This window comes from Python bivittatus, unplaced genomic scaffold, assembly GCF_059951505.1.
Source record: "Python bivittatus isolate LINGU-HERP-01145 unplaced genomic scaffold, Pbiv_v1 ctg000030_np1212, whole genome shotgun sequence".
In the NCBI taxonomy this organism is placed as follows: Eukaryota; Metazoa; Chordata; class Lepidosauria; order Squamata; family Pythonidae; genus Python; species Python bivittatus.
In genome coordinates, this window is record NW_028277031.1 from 2,742,122 (window position 1) to 2,755,641 (window position 13,520).

Genomic DNA, 13,520 nt, shown 5'->3' on the forward strand with positions numbered 1-13,520 from the left:
AGTTAGCTTGAGTTTAAAGTTAAGGCTTTAAAAAAACCCCCTAAATGTCCATCCCAAAATGGACCAGTTGTCACAGGAAGGATACTTATATGAAACTCAACCAACAGAAAGGCTCTTTCTGCTGCAAATGTTTTATGTCACTGCTAATGTCAACCAGTTGCAAGCCTCTGAACCTGGCTTGGCTATCAACAAAAGATTTCTGGAAATGTGACTTTTATGCCAAGGCTTCAGATCTCAAGTAAATAGTCCTTACCCATGAAACACGTGATGAATTTTTTATTTTGGAAGAAGCCTGACCATTAGGGTGAATTGGCTATGGCTTATTTAATCATGGTTTGTTGACTAAATTCAAATCCATACTATATAAACTTAAGTGGTGTCAGGGTGCTTTAATTTTGTAGTACAGATGGAAAAAGGAGTTTTCTGAACCAGTTTTGCTTCTTTGGACTCTCTGTCATACGAATAATAATAATAATAATAATTTATTAAATGTATACACTGCCCAACTCTCAGGGGCTCTGGGCAGTTAAGAAGAAGCCCTGTAGGAAGAGGAAAAAGAAATACGCTGCAGGGATCGATTCAAGCCTTTATTTTCTTTCACCTTCTTGGAGCCATCAGATTTACATATTATCCCAGGTTTGCAAAGCCCTTGCAGACATGGCCAGTTGACCAATGTCAGCTCGTGCCCTGCTGTTGCTTTCTTGAAACATTTCACTGCGAGGAAGACAAGCGGGTCCGCGGCAGCCGACCTGGTGCGCCAGAGTGAGCTGCTGCATCGTGCACCACCTCTGGTTTCTCGCCTGCTTCAAGGCTCCGCAGGTTGATGTGGGGGTGGAGACAGGAAGGCCACCCGGGAGGGCCCCGGGAGGGCCCCGGGAGGGCCCCGGGAGGGCGGGGCTAAAGGCGGGTAGAGAATCCATGCAATCAAATAGGAGAGTGTTGGCCCCTGGCTCACGGGCAGCGGCACGCCGGTCCTTTTAGTCAATGCTCAGTTAAGAGGTTCACAATCAGCCGCTACCTTCTTCCTGGCCCGTTCTAGCCTCAGTAGTTTCCTCGTTGCCCGTCTGGCAGAAATAAACAACATCCTTCCAAAGAGCGAGCTGAAGGACCAAGGGAAGTGCCCTGGGCACCCCCAACTGTTACGAGACTCACAGCAGTCTCCTGTACATCCATCAGCCCCAGCTGTTCCAGGAACAAAATGAGATGTGAACTGAAGCACATTTTAAAACTAGGTCATGTTTCTTTTCAAACCTTTGGATCAGGATTGTGGTACGGGGGTGGCTCCTCCCCCCCTTTGGTTTTTAGTCCTCAGCCTGTGCTTGAGTCAGAGTGAGTTCAAAGGCAAAGCTTCAGTTCCCAGCTTCCGTGTTGCCAGTAGGCGAGGAGCAGGGAGAGTCCGTGAACAGCACAGATGGTGTGGCAGGAAACATCACCCACTCATTTTCCAGAATCTGTTGATCAGGCATCTTTCCTTCCTCAAGGCTGAAATGGAAATTGCTGAGCCGTTTTGAGTCCTGGAGTCCCCGTCTCCAGTTGACTTCTACCTCCCCGTAGCCTTTTGCACAAGCTGAAGGGGTCCTTCTCTCTTATCTCCTCCTTCACACAGACCCTGTTCAGTGTCATTGATGGTTCTGTCATTTAATTGATACTTAAAACTCAAGTTACTTGCAGAGATGCAACTTGGAGAGATTTCCAAACAGCCAGGGATCTTGGAGTCTCTCGGCTTTTTCTTGGCAATACAACTGCACAAGGGGCTTTTCATCCACCTGGAGTATCTCCTTCTGCTGTAAGCCATATCCAGGCAAATCTCCTTTGTCTGAAAACTGGTCCAGAGAGAACAGAGGCCAGCAGGGAGACTTGGAGGAGAACGTTTGTTCTCAGGCACGGGTTCTCCTTTGACCAGGTATCTGGTCAGCTGCCTCAAGAGACTAGAGCTGGTCAACCACCACGGGGCAGCACCTCACATGTCCTTGGCACTCTCAGGGGGAAGTTCTTTCTGTGGTCCTTCTGCAAGAGGCTGGGATTCCAAACCAGAATGCATAAGAGGTAAGATGAGGTCATCCATATTTGGCATCACTAAAATTTTCTGATGGAAGAAAGAGTGTAAAATCAAAATTAAATCCACCTGGAGGTTTGCAAACCAAAGGCTTGGTGAGGCATTGTAGCCTCCAACTTTGAAACCAAGCGTATGGCTGTGGAAGGCAGGCCAATCCATGGTCAATGTGGTGGAAATGAACTTTTCAGAGAATGCACAGCTACTGTTAACAGGGGCAACTTCTTGTTATTGCAATGCATAGTTCCAGATCTCTCAGCTGTAGAATAATAGGTGGCAGCTGTTTGGTTTATTTATTTAAATTATTTCATTCCCACCTTTCTACTCTGGAGTGTGCAAGATAGCACTGTGCAGCTACTGCAAACAGAAAATAATAAAAGAGATCCAGATTAAGATCCAGACTAAGCAGAGAGGAGGAGGGCTGTAGACTTTGCAGCCAGAATGTATCCCTATCTCTACTCAGAAGTAAACATTGCCACTTTCAGTGTCATCTACTAATTAATTAAGTAGCAAATGGAAGTGTGTGTGGTGAGAAAACTTCATTCTGGTCAGCAATTAAGGTTAAAAGCAAGAAGATCAGGCAAAGGAAAGGAGAAGAACATGAATTAACTCTGGAGCTGGAGAATCCTATCAGGCAGTGAAGAAAAGGAGGGAAATTGCCCTCTGCTTTCCCCAGGAACAACTCTTCCCAATGGTCACATTTACCAACATATTAACTGCCTCCATTAAAGATCTAGATGCTGTATTTGCACAACACATAAGCTTGCTTAGGATTATCTTTGCTTGTTTCTTTGGTTTGGGGCATGTCTTAGTATGTTGCAAACCAATTTGCGTAGTTCAACAAATTGGGTGGACCCAGAAAATGGGTTGATTCAGAACCCCAATTGTGTATGTTGTATGAACACAATCACTGGGATTCACCCACGCACTTTACACCTTTATGAAAAAGCCACAGCTCTTTTGCTCTTTCCTTCCTGCAGCCATTAAAAAAAGTACAGACAAAACATGGAGCTTTCCATGCCATCCAAATCCCTTACCAAATTGGACAGAGAGGAGTGGCACTTGCACCTGAAAACCTTCCTGGGGAAAAGGGCTTGGCCACCACATTAAGCTGCCCTCCGGCTCAATATGTTTTGAATGCTCTTAAGCCCTCAACACATCTTACAACAATGAACCACCCAAGTTTATTGCTGGGGAGCTCAGCTTAAGCTATTTCTGGGCTCCCTTCCAACACTTCACCATCTGCTGCCTCAACCAAGTACCTGGAATTCATGTTGGAGCTTCTTCTCAATCCATTCAGTGACGTGGGGGAAGGTGACCTCCCGTTCTCCTAGCTTTGGCCGCACCTTCAGATCCAACTGCGGAGGGATCCGGAAGCTGTACCTGGGTCAGGGAGGCAAAAATGATTTTACTAAGTTTCCTCTCCCTCTGAAGCATTCTCATATTCCCTCTGTCCTTTCTGCTGGATGTTGGATGTTTTCCAGCAAGCAGGGAGAACACGGAATACCCCATTCACCCTTCTCTTCCTTGGCTAAGACAAGACTGCGTCTGGGGAGATTACCCCAGCAAACTAGGATTATAGCACTCCAGTTCTTATCTTAACAGGAGTTCAGAAGGAAGAAGGCCAAAGTCATCTGTTCAATACTCTAGTATTCTACCTCATTTTATACTTCTGTCTTATCCATGGTCCAGGTGTTGTTGAACTACAACTCCCAGCATCCCTCACCACTGGCCTTGGTGACTGAAGTTGCTGGGAGTTGTATTTTCTTCTTTAATACCATATTTATCCCAAAGGAAGAAAACTCTGAATTTAAGATGACTACTCCCTTCCAAAATTGAGTTATACTTTAGCACAACCCAGAGGGCCTCTGGTTCCTGAATCCTGACCTATTTAAATTAGTCTCTGATGTTCTCAGAAATGAAAATATGTTGAGATTCAGACTTGGCACATGGGTCCCACCATCTCACATGGGCTGGAGACTTCCTGAATCAAATCCCATTTTGTGAAAGGGTATTAAAGGTAGATATATAAAAAATATAAGTAAATGTTTTGTTCTTTGACAGCAACTGTTGCTTCACCTTTGCCAATGAGTCTAATAGCAAAACTTAGCTTTTAGAAGAATGAATGGTATATTTGGAAGACACAGAAAGAGCCAAATCCATATCCAGACACCATGTTCAGAGACAGACTGTAGCCCTAGAATTCCAGAACTTGGGAGGATTTGCAGGAAGGGCTATCAGGACCATCTCGTTCATTTATGAGCTTTCCTTCAGCCTGCTGCTGTCCTGGCTGCTGCCAGAGATATGGTGATGGGGCAGTTTACTTAAAGGTCTCCATCTCTCCTTCCAAGTCCATGATGCATCCCTAGGACAGTGCTCAGATCTCATACAGCCTCATCTTTGCTGGGCCCAACCAAAAGGTCAATTCATCCTTTCTCTGCTCCCTTGGCACCTACCAGATTCGATCTGTCGGAGGTGGAGGGATGTTCACAGTCAATGTGCCCGTCAGTTCTTGGACCTCCACAGTCAAAAGCAATGGAGTGTTGGAGACCTCTTCCATCTTCTTTTTAATGAATTCATTCTCAGTGGCCTTCTGGAAATATTTGGACTTAGCAATCTTGTCCACAAAGCGCAAGATCTTCCGACTGGTGCTGCTGCCACTGATGAAAAAAGTGGAAGCAGGTCACCCTTGGTTCCTCAAATAGCAGGGATTAGAAAATAATATGTCCAAATGGAGATATATTTGTTTGATTGTTCAATTTATATGACTGTCCACTAGTCAGGCTTTACTGTGTGACTGCAACATTGGCAAAATGTGAGACATGACAAAGGTAAGTTGAGTCACAGTTTAGTTTAGGGACATGAAATTGCATAAACTCAGCTCAGCTTAGATATGTGCTACAAGTTTATTCCCTGAATTTAAGCCAAGGATGACTGGACTCTGGTGATGAAGGCAAATCAGGAAGTTACCAAATGCAAGCCCTGAAGAAGAACTCCATCCCCATCCCTTAAATCCTTCTTAAGAAAGTGAGAATTCTGAGAATTTCATCCAAGATTATCAAGATAAGTTGTCTAGTGTGAAAATAGTAGCTATCCAAATATGTTTCCTCTCCTAAATGGGAGACCCAACCAGAAGAGGCAAAAAGAACTGAGGTGGTTCAGTGGTAGCTACAGTACCAACTCTGATTGGCCAAAGTGGCTGGCTGACATGCAGAAACACGAGCTTTGGTACCCAAAAAGTGGCATCTTAACAAAAAAACTGTGGAATCTTAAGTTAACCGCAAAAGAGACATTGGGGATCTGCCTGCATGTACTCACACCCATTTCATGGCTTCTCCTGCCAAGAATGAAGGGCTGAGAACTCCCCCTTACAATTGCAGGTTCCCTGTGGAGAACAAATGACTATGAATGGTGGATAAGGTTGGAGTGCAGATTTCTGGAGACCCAATGAGAAACTAAAACCTTTAGCACCGACCCGGACCTTATCCCATTAGTGAGTTAAGGTGTGCTCCACCCATCCTTGAGGTGGCACAAAGGAACGCCAGACCCAAATCTGCCGTACCTACTCCTGTTTCTCTCCTGCCTCATTCCACTGCTCTGAATCGGTGCCAAACGTGCACTGTGTGAGGGTGCTTTTGTTATAGGCGAGATACTGGCATACCTCGTTTTATTGCGCTTCGCTTTACTATACTTCGCAGATATTGTGGTTTTTTTACAGATTGAAGGTTGGTGGCAACCCTGCGTCGAGCAAGTATCAGATCATGATTAGCATTTTTTAGCAATAAAGTATTTTTTACATTAAGGTATGCACATTGTTTTTGTAGACATAATGCTATTGTGCACACTTAATAGACTACCGTATAGTGTAAACATAACTTTTACATGCACTGGGAAACCAAAAAATTTGCGTGACTCGCTTTATTGCAATATTCACTTTATTGCGGAGGTCTGGAACCGAACCGGCAATATCTCTGAGGTGTGCCTGCAATTGGTTTTCTCATCTGGCTTGGCTGCACCCACCAGTGGGGCACCGTAGCATGAATGCGGGGAGGGAGCCTGACTTCAGGATGTCGCCTGAGCATCTCTAGTCTGATCTGCCTAACGCTCCTCTTCGGCATCTTCCAAGTTGTGAAATGAAGAAATGCCTAGGAAGACACCAGGGCAGAGAGGAAGGAGGCCATCCTTGTACAACTGATGTTCTCTGGGTGAGCGAGCCAGAGAACTGCTGACCAGCTGGCTGGGTAGGGGGCCGCTTACTTCCTAGAGAAGAAGTGATTGAAACTGGCAAATACAGGGAAACTGGAAAATAGCAATCCACTAACTGCTGGAGTTCCTGTGGGTTGAGGGGGCAGTCGATCAAATAAGCAAGCCAACGAGTTCAACATCCCTCATCCTTCTCTGGCAGGGAAGAAGAGTGCTGCCTCCGAAGGTGAAAATGCATTTCAGAATGCCGTTAGTGGATCGGCGCAAAACGACTTCCCCTCTCGCCTCCAACTCCCATTAAAGTTATGGTTATTAAAGTACTCTCCTCTTCGCTACGTGTTGGAAGCTTGGAGAGAAGTTGGTTTTAAAAGTATAAAGCTGGGGAGGGAGTGTAAAGGACTTGGAAAACAAAGTGCTTTTTAACATGCCGCATGTTAAAAAGGGGTGGGGCTTCCATGGTGTGGTTGCAGCTGCCATCTTGACTTTTTTGACCCCCCAAATGCACCTGGACAGAAATGGCTGCTGGGGAGGCTGGCGAGAGGGCAGAGGGGAGGGCTGGCCTGTCCCGCCGGGGAGGTGGAGGGACGATGGCGATGGTGCAGCGGTTTCCTTGCTGAGCTCCTTCGGGCATTTTGTCTGCTTTGCCCGTTTTTATGAGCTGCCTAGCTACACACCTCAGTTTTCATCTAGTTGCATTTTGTATATACAGAATTTTCATCTAGTTGTATACAGAATACAACTAGAATATACAGAATATTCTGTAGAATATTCTCTGCGAGAGATATTCTAAATCTGGACACCAAGTCCCTGGAACTTCATAAAGCCTCCCGACGCGATGCATCAGCACCGAAGCAGCGGGGAAGAACAAGAAACCCAGCAAGGGGGAGAGAGAGACACACACACAAGCCACAGGGCAGGTCCAGGCTCACAGACTCTGCCCAACCCAACAGAGCAGCCCAAAATTGATAACTCCGTGATGGGCAAGAAAACTGAGAGCAAAAATAATAACAGAATAAATCCTCTCCATTCCATCCCTGCCTCCAATAGCTGTGATATATTGAACTGGGATTTGGAAACAGAAATAAAAAAACAACAACTATTATTGCTCTCCTCTACTTTGCATGAAGAATTGAGCCATCGGATTGAATCGCTGCCTTTATTTATTTGTTTTTTTAATAGTCTGGCTGACTCTTATTTTTTTTAGGTTTTTTTAAATCCTGCCTCTATTATTTTTAGGAATAACTCAAGGCTTTATTAGCCTCCCCCGCTGGTAATACGTCTCTGATGGGGACGGACAAGTCGAGCAATTGCCAAAGGAATTCGCAATGGGCTTTGCTGCTACACGATGTGTATTAACTGCCCAAACTGCAATTTCAATTTTTGAATATTTAACCTCTATAAACGCAAAGGTGGGCTTTTTAAAACAGCCTTTCAAACTTCCGTGCTAAATTACGCAGAGAAGCTAAGCTCGCAGCTTTTACAGTAACTCAGAACATTGGCACCAACTCCGATCTGTCTGTGGACAATCAAAGGAAACAAAATTGGTCAGGAGAACAAATTTAGTTTAGAAAGGCAGAACTTACAGCCTCGCTTTCCACCAAAGAGAAAAACCCAACAAATACACTCCGAACAAATCAAAGTTGCTTTCAGGATTACGCTCAGCACAACTAACATTGGACGCTGGTCTACCAGAAGAGCTGTCATTCTATCACTTAACTCACTTCTTCGATGCCACCGTCATATGATTGATCTAAGTCAGTGTTGTCCAAACTTGGCCACTTTAAGGTGAGTGGACTTCAACTCCCAGAATTCCCCAGCCAGCCATGCTGGCTGGGGAATTCTGGGAGTTGAAGTCCACTCATCTTAAAGTGGCCAAGTTTGGACAACACTGATCTAAGTACTGTTGAATGGCTTCCTAGCACGACAGGCCATAAAGAAATTCTATTGTCTTTTAACCATTCCACCATGCCCTGCATGCTGCTCAAAATGAAATATTGTCTTTCTCCTTTTCAAATATACCCACTGCATGTTTTCTGAGATGGACAAAGGACTGCACTTTTTGGTTTAACGTCTCAGGCAGGGACTCCCTTGCCTCATGCTATGGGCAGCGTGCCAAATGATAAAAACTACAGCAACTCAGCACCTTTAGCATCCTGGATGAGGCACTGCTCAAATAATCATACTGAAATGATGCAAGAAAAAAAGGGCACTGATGAAGTTCTAGAAACAGGATTAATGAACTCTTCTGAAGCCTTACCAAATCGCAAACAAGAAGAAATACTGAGAAGACTGGATGAATTGAAATGGATACTGCTATTAACCCAAGCAGCAGCCAAACCTTTAATTGACCTGATATCTTTGGAGCTCTCATCTGACAGCAACTCTGCAGAAAATCATTATAAGCTCTCTGAGTCCTGCAATCAAAGAACCTGCACCCCAGCAAGTCCATGTGTCCTTCTACCCCGAAACAGCCCAAACTGATTCTTTCTTGTTCAGTTTCAGATAATGACAACCTGCTTCATTCTGTTCTATCTGAGGGCCTGGATCAGAAAAGAGGACAAAAGGAAGTTGCTGTATCAAGAGTATGTCCTAGCCAAGATCTCTAGCTTGCAAGTCCAGCCAGCCCCAGAGATAGCAAACTTAGTCCAAAGTTACTGCCTGCTAATGATTCCCATTCTGATGAAACATCATCACTATAGTATGTCTTCTTGCACCAAGACAAGAATATAACACTTTGAATGCTACCAACTGACTTGCTTCTAAGGCTCCAGGGTACATCAAAGCCATCTCTTGGGTAGCACAGTAAATTGGTGGATACCCGTTTTGAACAGTGCCTGTCAGAATTTAACATTTTATTCATTTTATTACAGGAGACATGGTGCTTGGTTATTTCTTCTCCTTCCTTGCTAGGATTCTTCTCATCTCTGCCACTAAATTGGGTTTGTATGGAAGAGCAAGTGGTGGATCATCAATTTTGATCTCAACTGATATGAAAGGAACTATACAACAAAGGGATTAGTCAGACAGTGATTATATCCAGGTAGTCCAAATAGATAGCAAAGGTTTGGGGTTAATTATGTGCATTAACGTCTATTTTTCAACAGGATGGGACCCAAATCTGTGAGATCTGGTCCTCCCTGCAAACCCTTTTGCAGAGAGAGCTGAACAAATATTACTAAATGCAGATATCCAACTGGCTGGTGACTTTAATGCCAGAAATGGCAAAGATATCAGCAGCTACGTTAGGAAGATGCAGTTTAGCCCAGAGGATTAATGGTACCTGCCCTGGTCCTCAGTGGACAAAGTACGAAACAAACAAGGGGTTTCCTCATTGGATTTGGCCTTTAAGTATAGGCTGTGTAGTCTCCATGGTTCTAACTTTGACATTTCTAATAGGCATTATACCTTTCTAAGGTCATTCAGATCCTGATTTCTCCTGTATTCTTTTCCCGGGTTAGCTCCTTCGATGTCCACAACAGAACAGAGAGTGACCCTCTATCCTCGGTTCTGACTCTTTTAGCTTATGAGGCCCTCCCCCTGTGAGATTACCATAATCTTGATGGCATCACCCAGGTTAAATACCATCTCAGATAGAGCCCTAACCTCAGCGAGAAAATCACTGCTTTTTTAAGTACTCCACAGATGCTGATTCGAAGGCATCTTGTACTGCAATCCAACTTCAATGTATATCATATTTTTAGTTCAATCAATAGTATGCTAAGCTCCCAGTTAACCACTACCTGTCATCCTAGAAGGAATAATACAACGAAGGGGTGGTATGACCAAGACTGTAGTAACAAAAGACAAGCTCTGAGAAAGCTACAGGGGAGAATTAGAGGGGAAAGGACAGATTCTTTGATTCAGTTATTGATCCAATTCTGATCCCAATACAAGGAATTATTAAAGTCTAAGAAGTTATCCTACTATAGGAATCAATGGAGGGAACTTGGCCTCAGCTTAATTAAAAAAAACGAGAGGAAATTTTGGAGACGAGATGATGTCCACATCCTCGGACAGGGCATGACTGGGGTGCGCTACATGTGAAAGCAGGGACAGGACCATGTCCTCATGGGGGGTTACCTTTCAGCACCTGGAGGGATCTTCCTTTCTCCGGAGATTCCCGAAAGCTCCACAATGGGCATGTCTTCCTCCTCGGAAGAGCCGGCACTGGAGGACTCCGCATCACTCTGAGCCAATAGGTCTAAATGCGGTTTCATGCTGCAAGGAGCAGAAGGCAAGGATGAGAAACATGGCAGCCCTTTGCAGGGCCCAAGGAAGATCTGTCCTTGGCAATGCCACGTGGGTCAGGTTTACAGTCTGCACTGCTGATTTAATTTCCTTTTCCTGGGATTAAGAAGGTGAATCCTAAGGATGGTGACCTACATACAGGATGAGAACAAGAAGGATTTGCTAGCAGTGGGAGGAAATGGCTGGAGAGCAGTGACCTAAATAGCACAGCAGGATGTCAGTGAGGAGACATTCCCCACCTTGAGCGGCTGAATCTGAAGGAGAGAGCGCCCATCACCCCTAGTTATCTTTTTCACATTTCTGTATCAGCAGTTAGAGAGAGACACCTGGACAAAGGGGTGTCACACAAACCAACTCTTGCATTCATAGCACTTATTACTGATGCTCCAGTCTGCAAAATCTGATCCTCCATTTGATTACCTTCTGGACTCTTTCCTAGACTGAACAAACTGCCAGCCAAATCTTGGCAAACAAGAATGACCTGATGAGACTACTCTGGGGAGGCTGCTGCTTAATCTAATTCTTCAGAGGGGGTCAGTGGAGAGGTAGGGTCAAAAAGTCAAAATAGTGGCCATGGCTGCACAGTTGAAGCCTCAAGCCTTTTGTATGCTTCATTCACATGTCTTGACTATCCAAGCAGATAATGGATCCTTTACTGCAATCAGTTTGCTTCTTTGAACTAAGATGCCAATGCAGTGGGTGGTTTCCTAGCTTTCTGCAAATAAATAACCAATTTGTTGAGAGCATAGCTCTCTCCTTCCTGATAACAAAGCACACAGGAGGAGAAGCCTTGGATATCTGCAGAGCTCCATACTTGCCCTCATTTTGACTTTTTGCCTCTCCCTGATCAACACTTACATAGGACTTCTACTTGCCCAAAGCTCTTTTCATGCTTTACAGTATATATCCAAAGGGCAAAAGAAGTCCCACTGCTGAACACGGGAGTCTGAGATGGAGAGAGAATGACTTGCCAGAAGTTTCTGTAGGGCATTTAGAGCTCAAACTAGGAATTGCCTCATTCATAACTCAGCCACTCACTGGCATCAGCTCATCTCTCAGGCCAATGCAGATCTACCTAATTCAATACATGCAAGGCAGCTCAGCTGTAGACTGCAGGTCAGCTATGTTCACACAATGTGCTTCACCAGGTTGGGTGATCTCTGTTGTTGACAGCTGACTCACCTGAAAGTAATCCTTCCAAACTAGATTCTCATAGCATCTTCTTTCACAAATTTTATTGAGAGGAAAGGGTAGGGTTACAAGAATTTCAGCAGCTGAAGAACTTCCAATTTAGGACCAATTTATTCTCAATACATTAAGGCAGAAACTTTCTCCCTTTCTTTTTAATGGCCTTGTTGTGAATCAGTAAAGAGGCATTTTTTCACTGATCACAAACTTATTTCATTGGTAACCTACAAAACAGTCTCCTGAATCCTTATCAGTTGGTGAGGTGAGCATTAAACTAAAGATAGAGCAAGTGGATTTAGATGTAAGCTTTGTTTGGCTTTTTTTTTTTTGTGAGTAGTGTGTTTCGTTAGTTTATAGTTCAGGGTTCTATGCAAATCCAGAATAGGATTAATTCAAAACATGTTCTTGGTCATCATGTCATCTGGAAAGCATTCTAGTAAACATGTACTCTAGTTGGCAGTGAAGAAATAGTGAGGCTTCTGTGTGAGGTTCTATGGTGTATTAGACGTCTCTGAAGTAGCAGAGACAGTGCAGTGAAGTGAATGCTGGCCAGCAGTGATTTCTGGCTAGTGAAAGTCTTCTTGGATAAAGGAGAGAATGAGAGATTCCCCACAGGCTGTGGGATGGAAGTTTTGGAGTCTTCTTGTGAGTAAAGTGGCTGGGGGTCACAGGAGAAACAGCTGGCTTATACTAGCCACACAGCCTTTTAAAGGACACTAGGTATGACCAATCCTCACTTTCTTAATCACTTTGGGATATAATCAATTTACAGTTGAAAAGAGGTCTTTGAAAACAGCAAGACAAAGAAAATGTCTTGGTGAGTCATCCTTCCTTCCGAATGAAGAGGAAAATAATACTTCTAAAGGACTTTAAAACAACAGCAAACAGCTTAATCAAAATTTTGACTAAGAAAGTTATAAACAGATAAAGGGGATGGTATTAATTTGAAAGAGAGAGATTTTGGTGAAAGTGCTTTTGGTATTATATGGAATTAATTAAATAAAGAGACCAGACCATCCTGGGAATGTTGATTGACTGAAAAGATAATGGTGGAATTTACAAAGCAGTGTGACAGGAGACAGACTGTCATTAAAACTACAGCAAGACAGAATGGACTAAAGCCTTAAGGGTATAAAGAAAGCAAATGAGAGAGGAAAAAAAAGGAGAGAAGCCTGCCTTTTACCTTTAGCTTTGTAATTGATTTACTTTTACTTCTGGATTATAGATAAAAAAAATGGTGACCACCAGAAAAGCTGCAAAGCAGGGTGAAGGAAGAAGAGATTTGTTAGAGCAACCGACAGAAAAGGACTTTTCTTTTTTCTTTTCTTTTCTTTTCTTTTCTCTTTTTCTCTTTTTCTCTTTTCTTTCTTACTTATTCACTATTCTTCCTTATTTTATTTGGTTCTTTTCTCATATTTGTATTGTTTTTATCTTGTTAAAAAATTCTTCAGTAACATTAATTAAAAAAAAGATAGTGAAACTGAGATGACTTTCTCTTATAGCTGGTTGTTCCAGGGGAGGAGGAGGAGGAGGAGAAGAAGAAATGGGCAGTGTATTCTAGGGAATTTCTTAAAGGAGAAGGGCAACTGTCCTGTGAGCTACAGTTGAGGGATGCGCCTGGCAGCTAAACAAGGGTCTGAGGAGCCTCACCCTTTTCTGTCCTTGTTTGCCTTCCTGTTTTCCTCTTCCAGGTCTTCTTTACCTAGTTTGCACAAGTTCATCTTTGTCTCCAGGGTCATCTTCAGGGATCCGTGGTAGGTCATTTCCATATCCACCCAAAGCCCTGCAGAACAGAAAAGCAGGCCAAAGGAGGGTTACAGGTTATGGC

At 43.8% G+C, this 13,520-nt stretch overlaps 1 protein-coding gene across 5 annotated transcripts in view; it reads right to left on the reverse strand.

Annotated features, from left to right (window-relative positions):
- Positions 1–574: 574 nt before the first annotated feature.
- The window catches only part of LOC103067884 (testis-expressed protein 2-like), a 40,977-nt gene continuing 28,031 nt past the window's right edge, over positions 575–13,520 (reverse strand). For 4 of the 5 annotated variants that reach the window (XM_088152572.1, XM_088152563.1, XM_088152579.1 and 1 more), the window contains 5 exons: positions 13,343–13,475; positions 10,337–10,474; positions 4,510–4,713; positions 3,316–3,436; positions 575–2,086 (listed from right to left, as the gene is read on the reverse strand). In XM_088152572.1, the coding sequence (XP_088008698.1) occupies positions 1,961–2,086; positions 3,316–3,436; positions 4,510–4,713; positions 10,337–10,474; positions 13,343–13,475 (722 nt within the window). In that variant the 3' untranslated portion in view covers positions 575–1,960. The remainder of the gene's footprint in view (positions 2,087–3,315; positions 3,437–4,509; positions 4,714–10,336; positions 10,475–13,342; positions 13,476–13,520) is intronic. The other variant, XM_088152582.1, reaches the window with a different exon arrangement.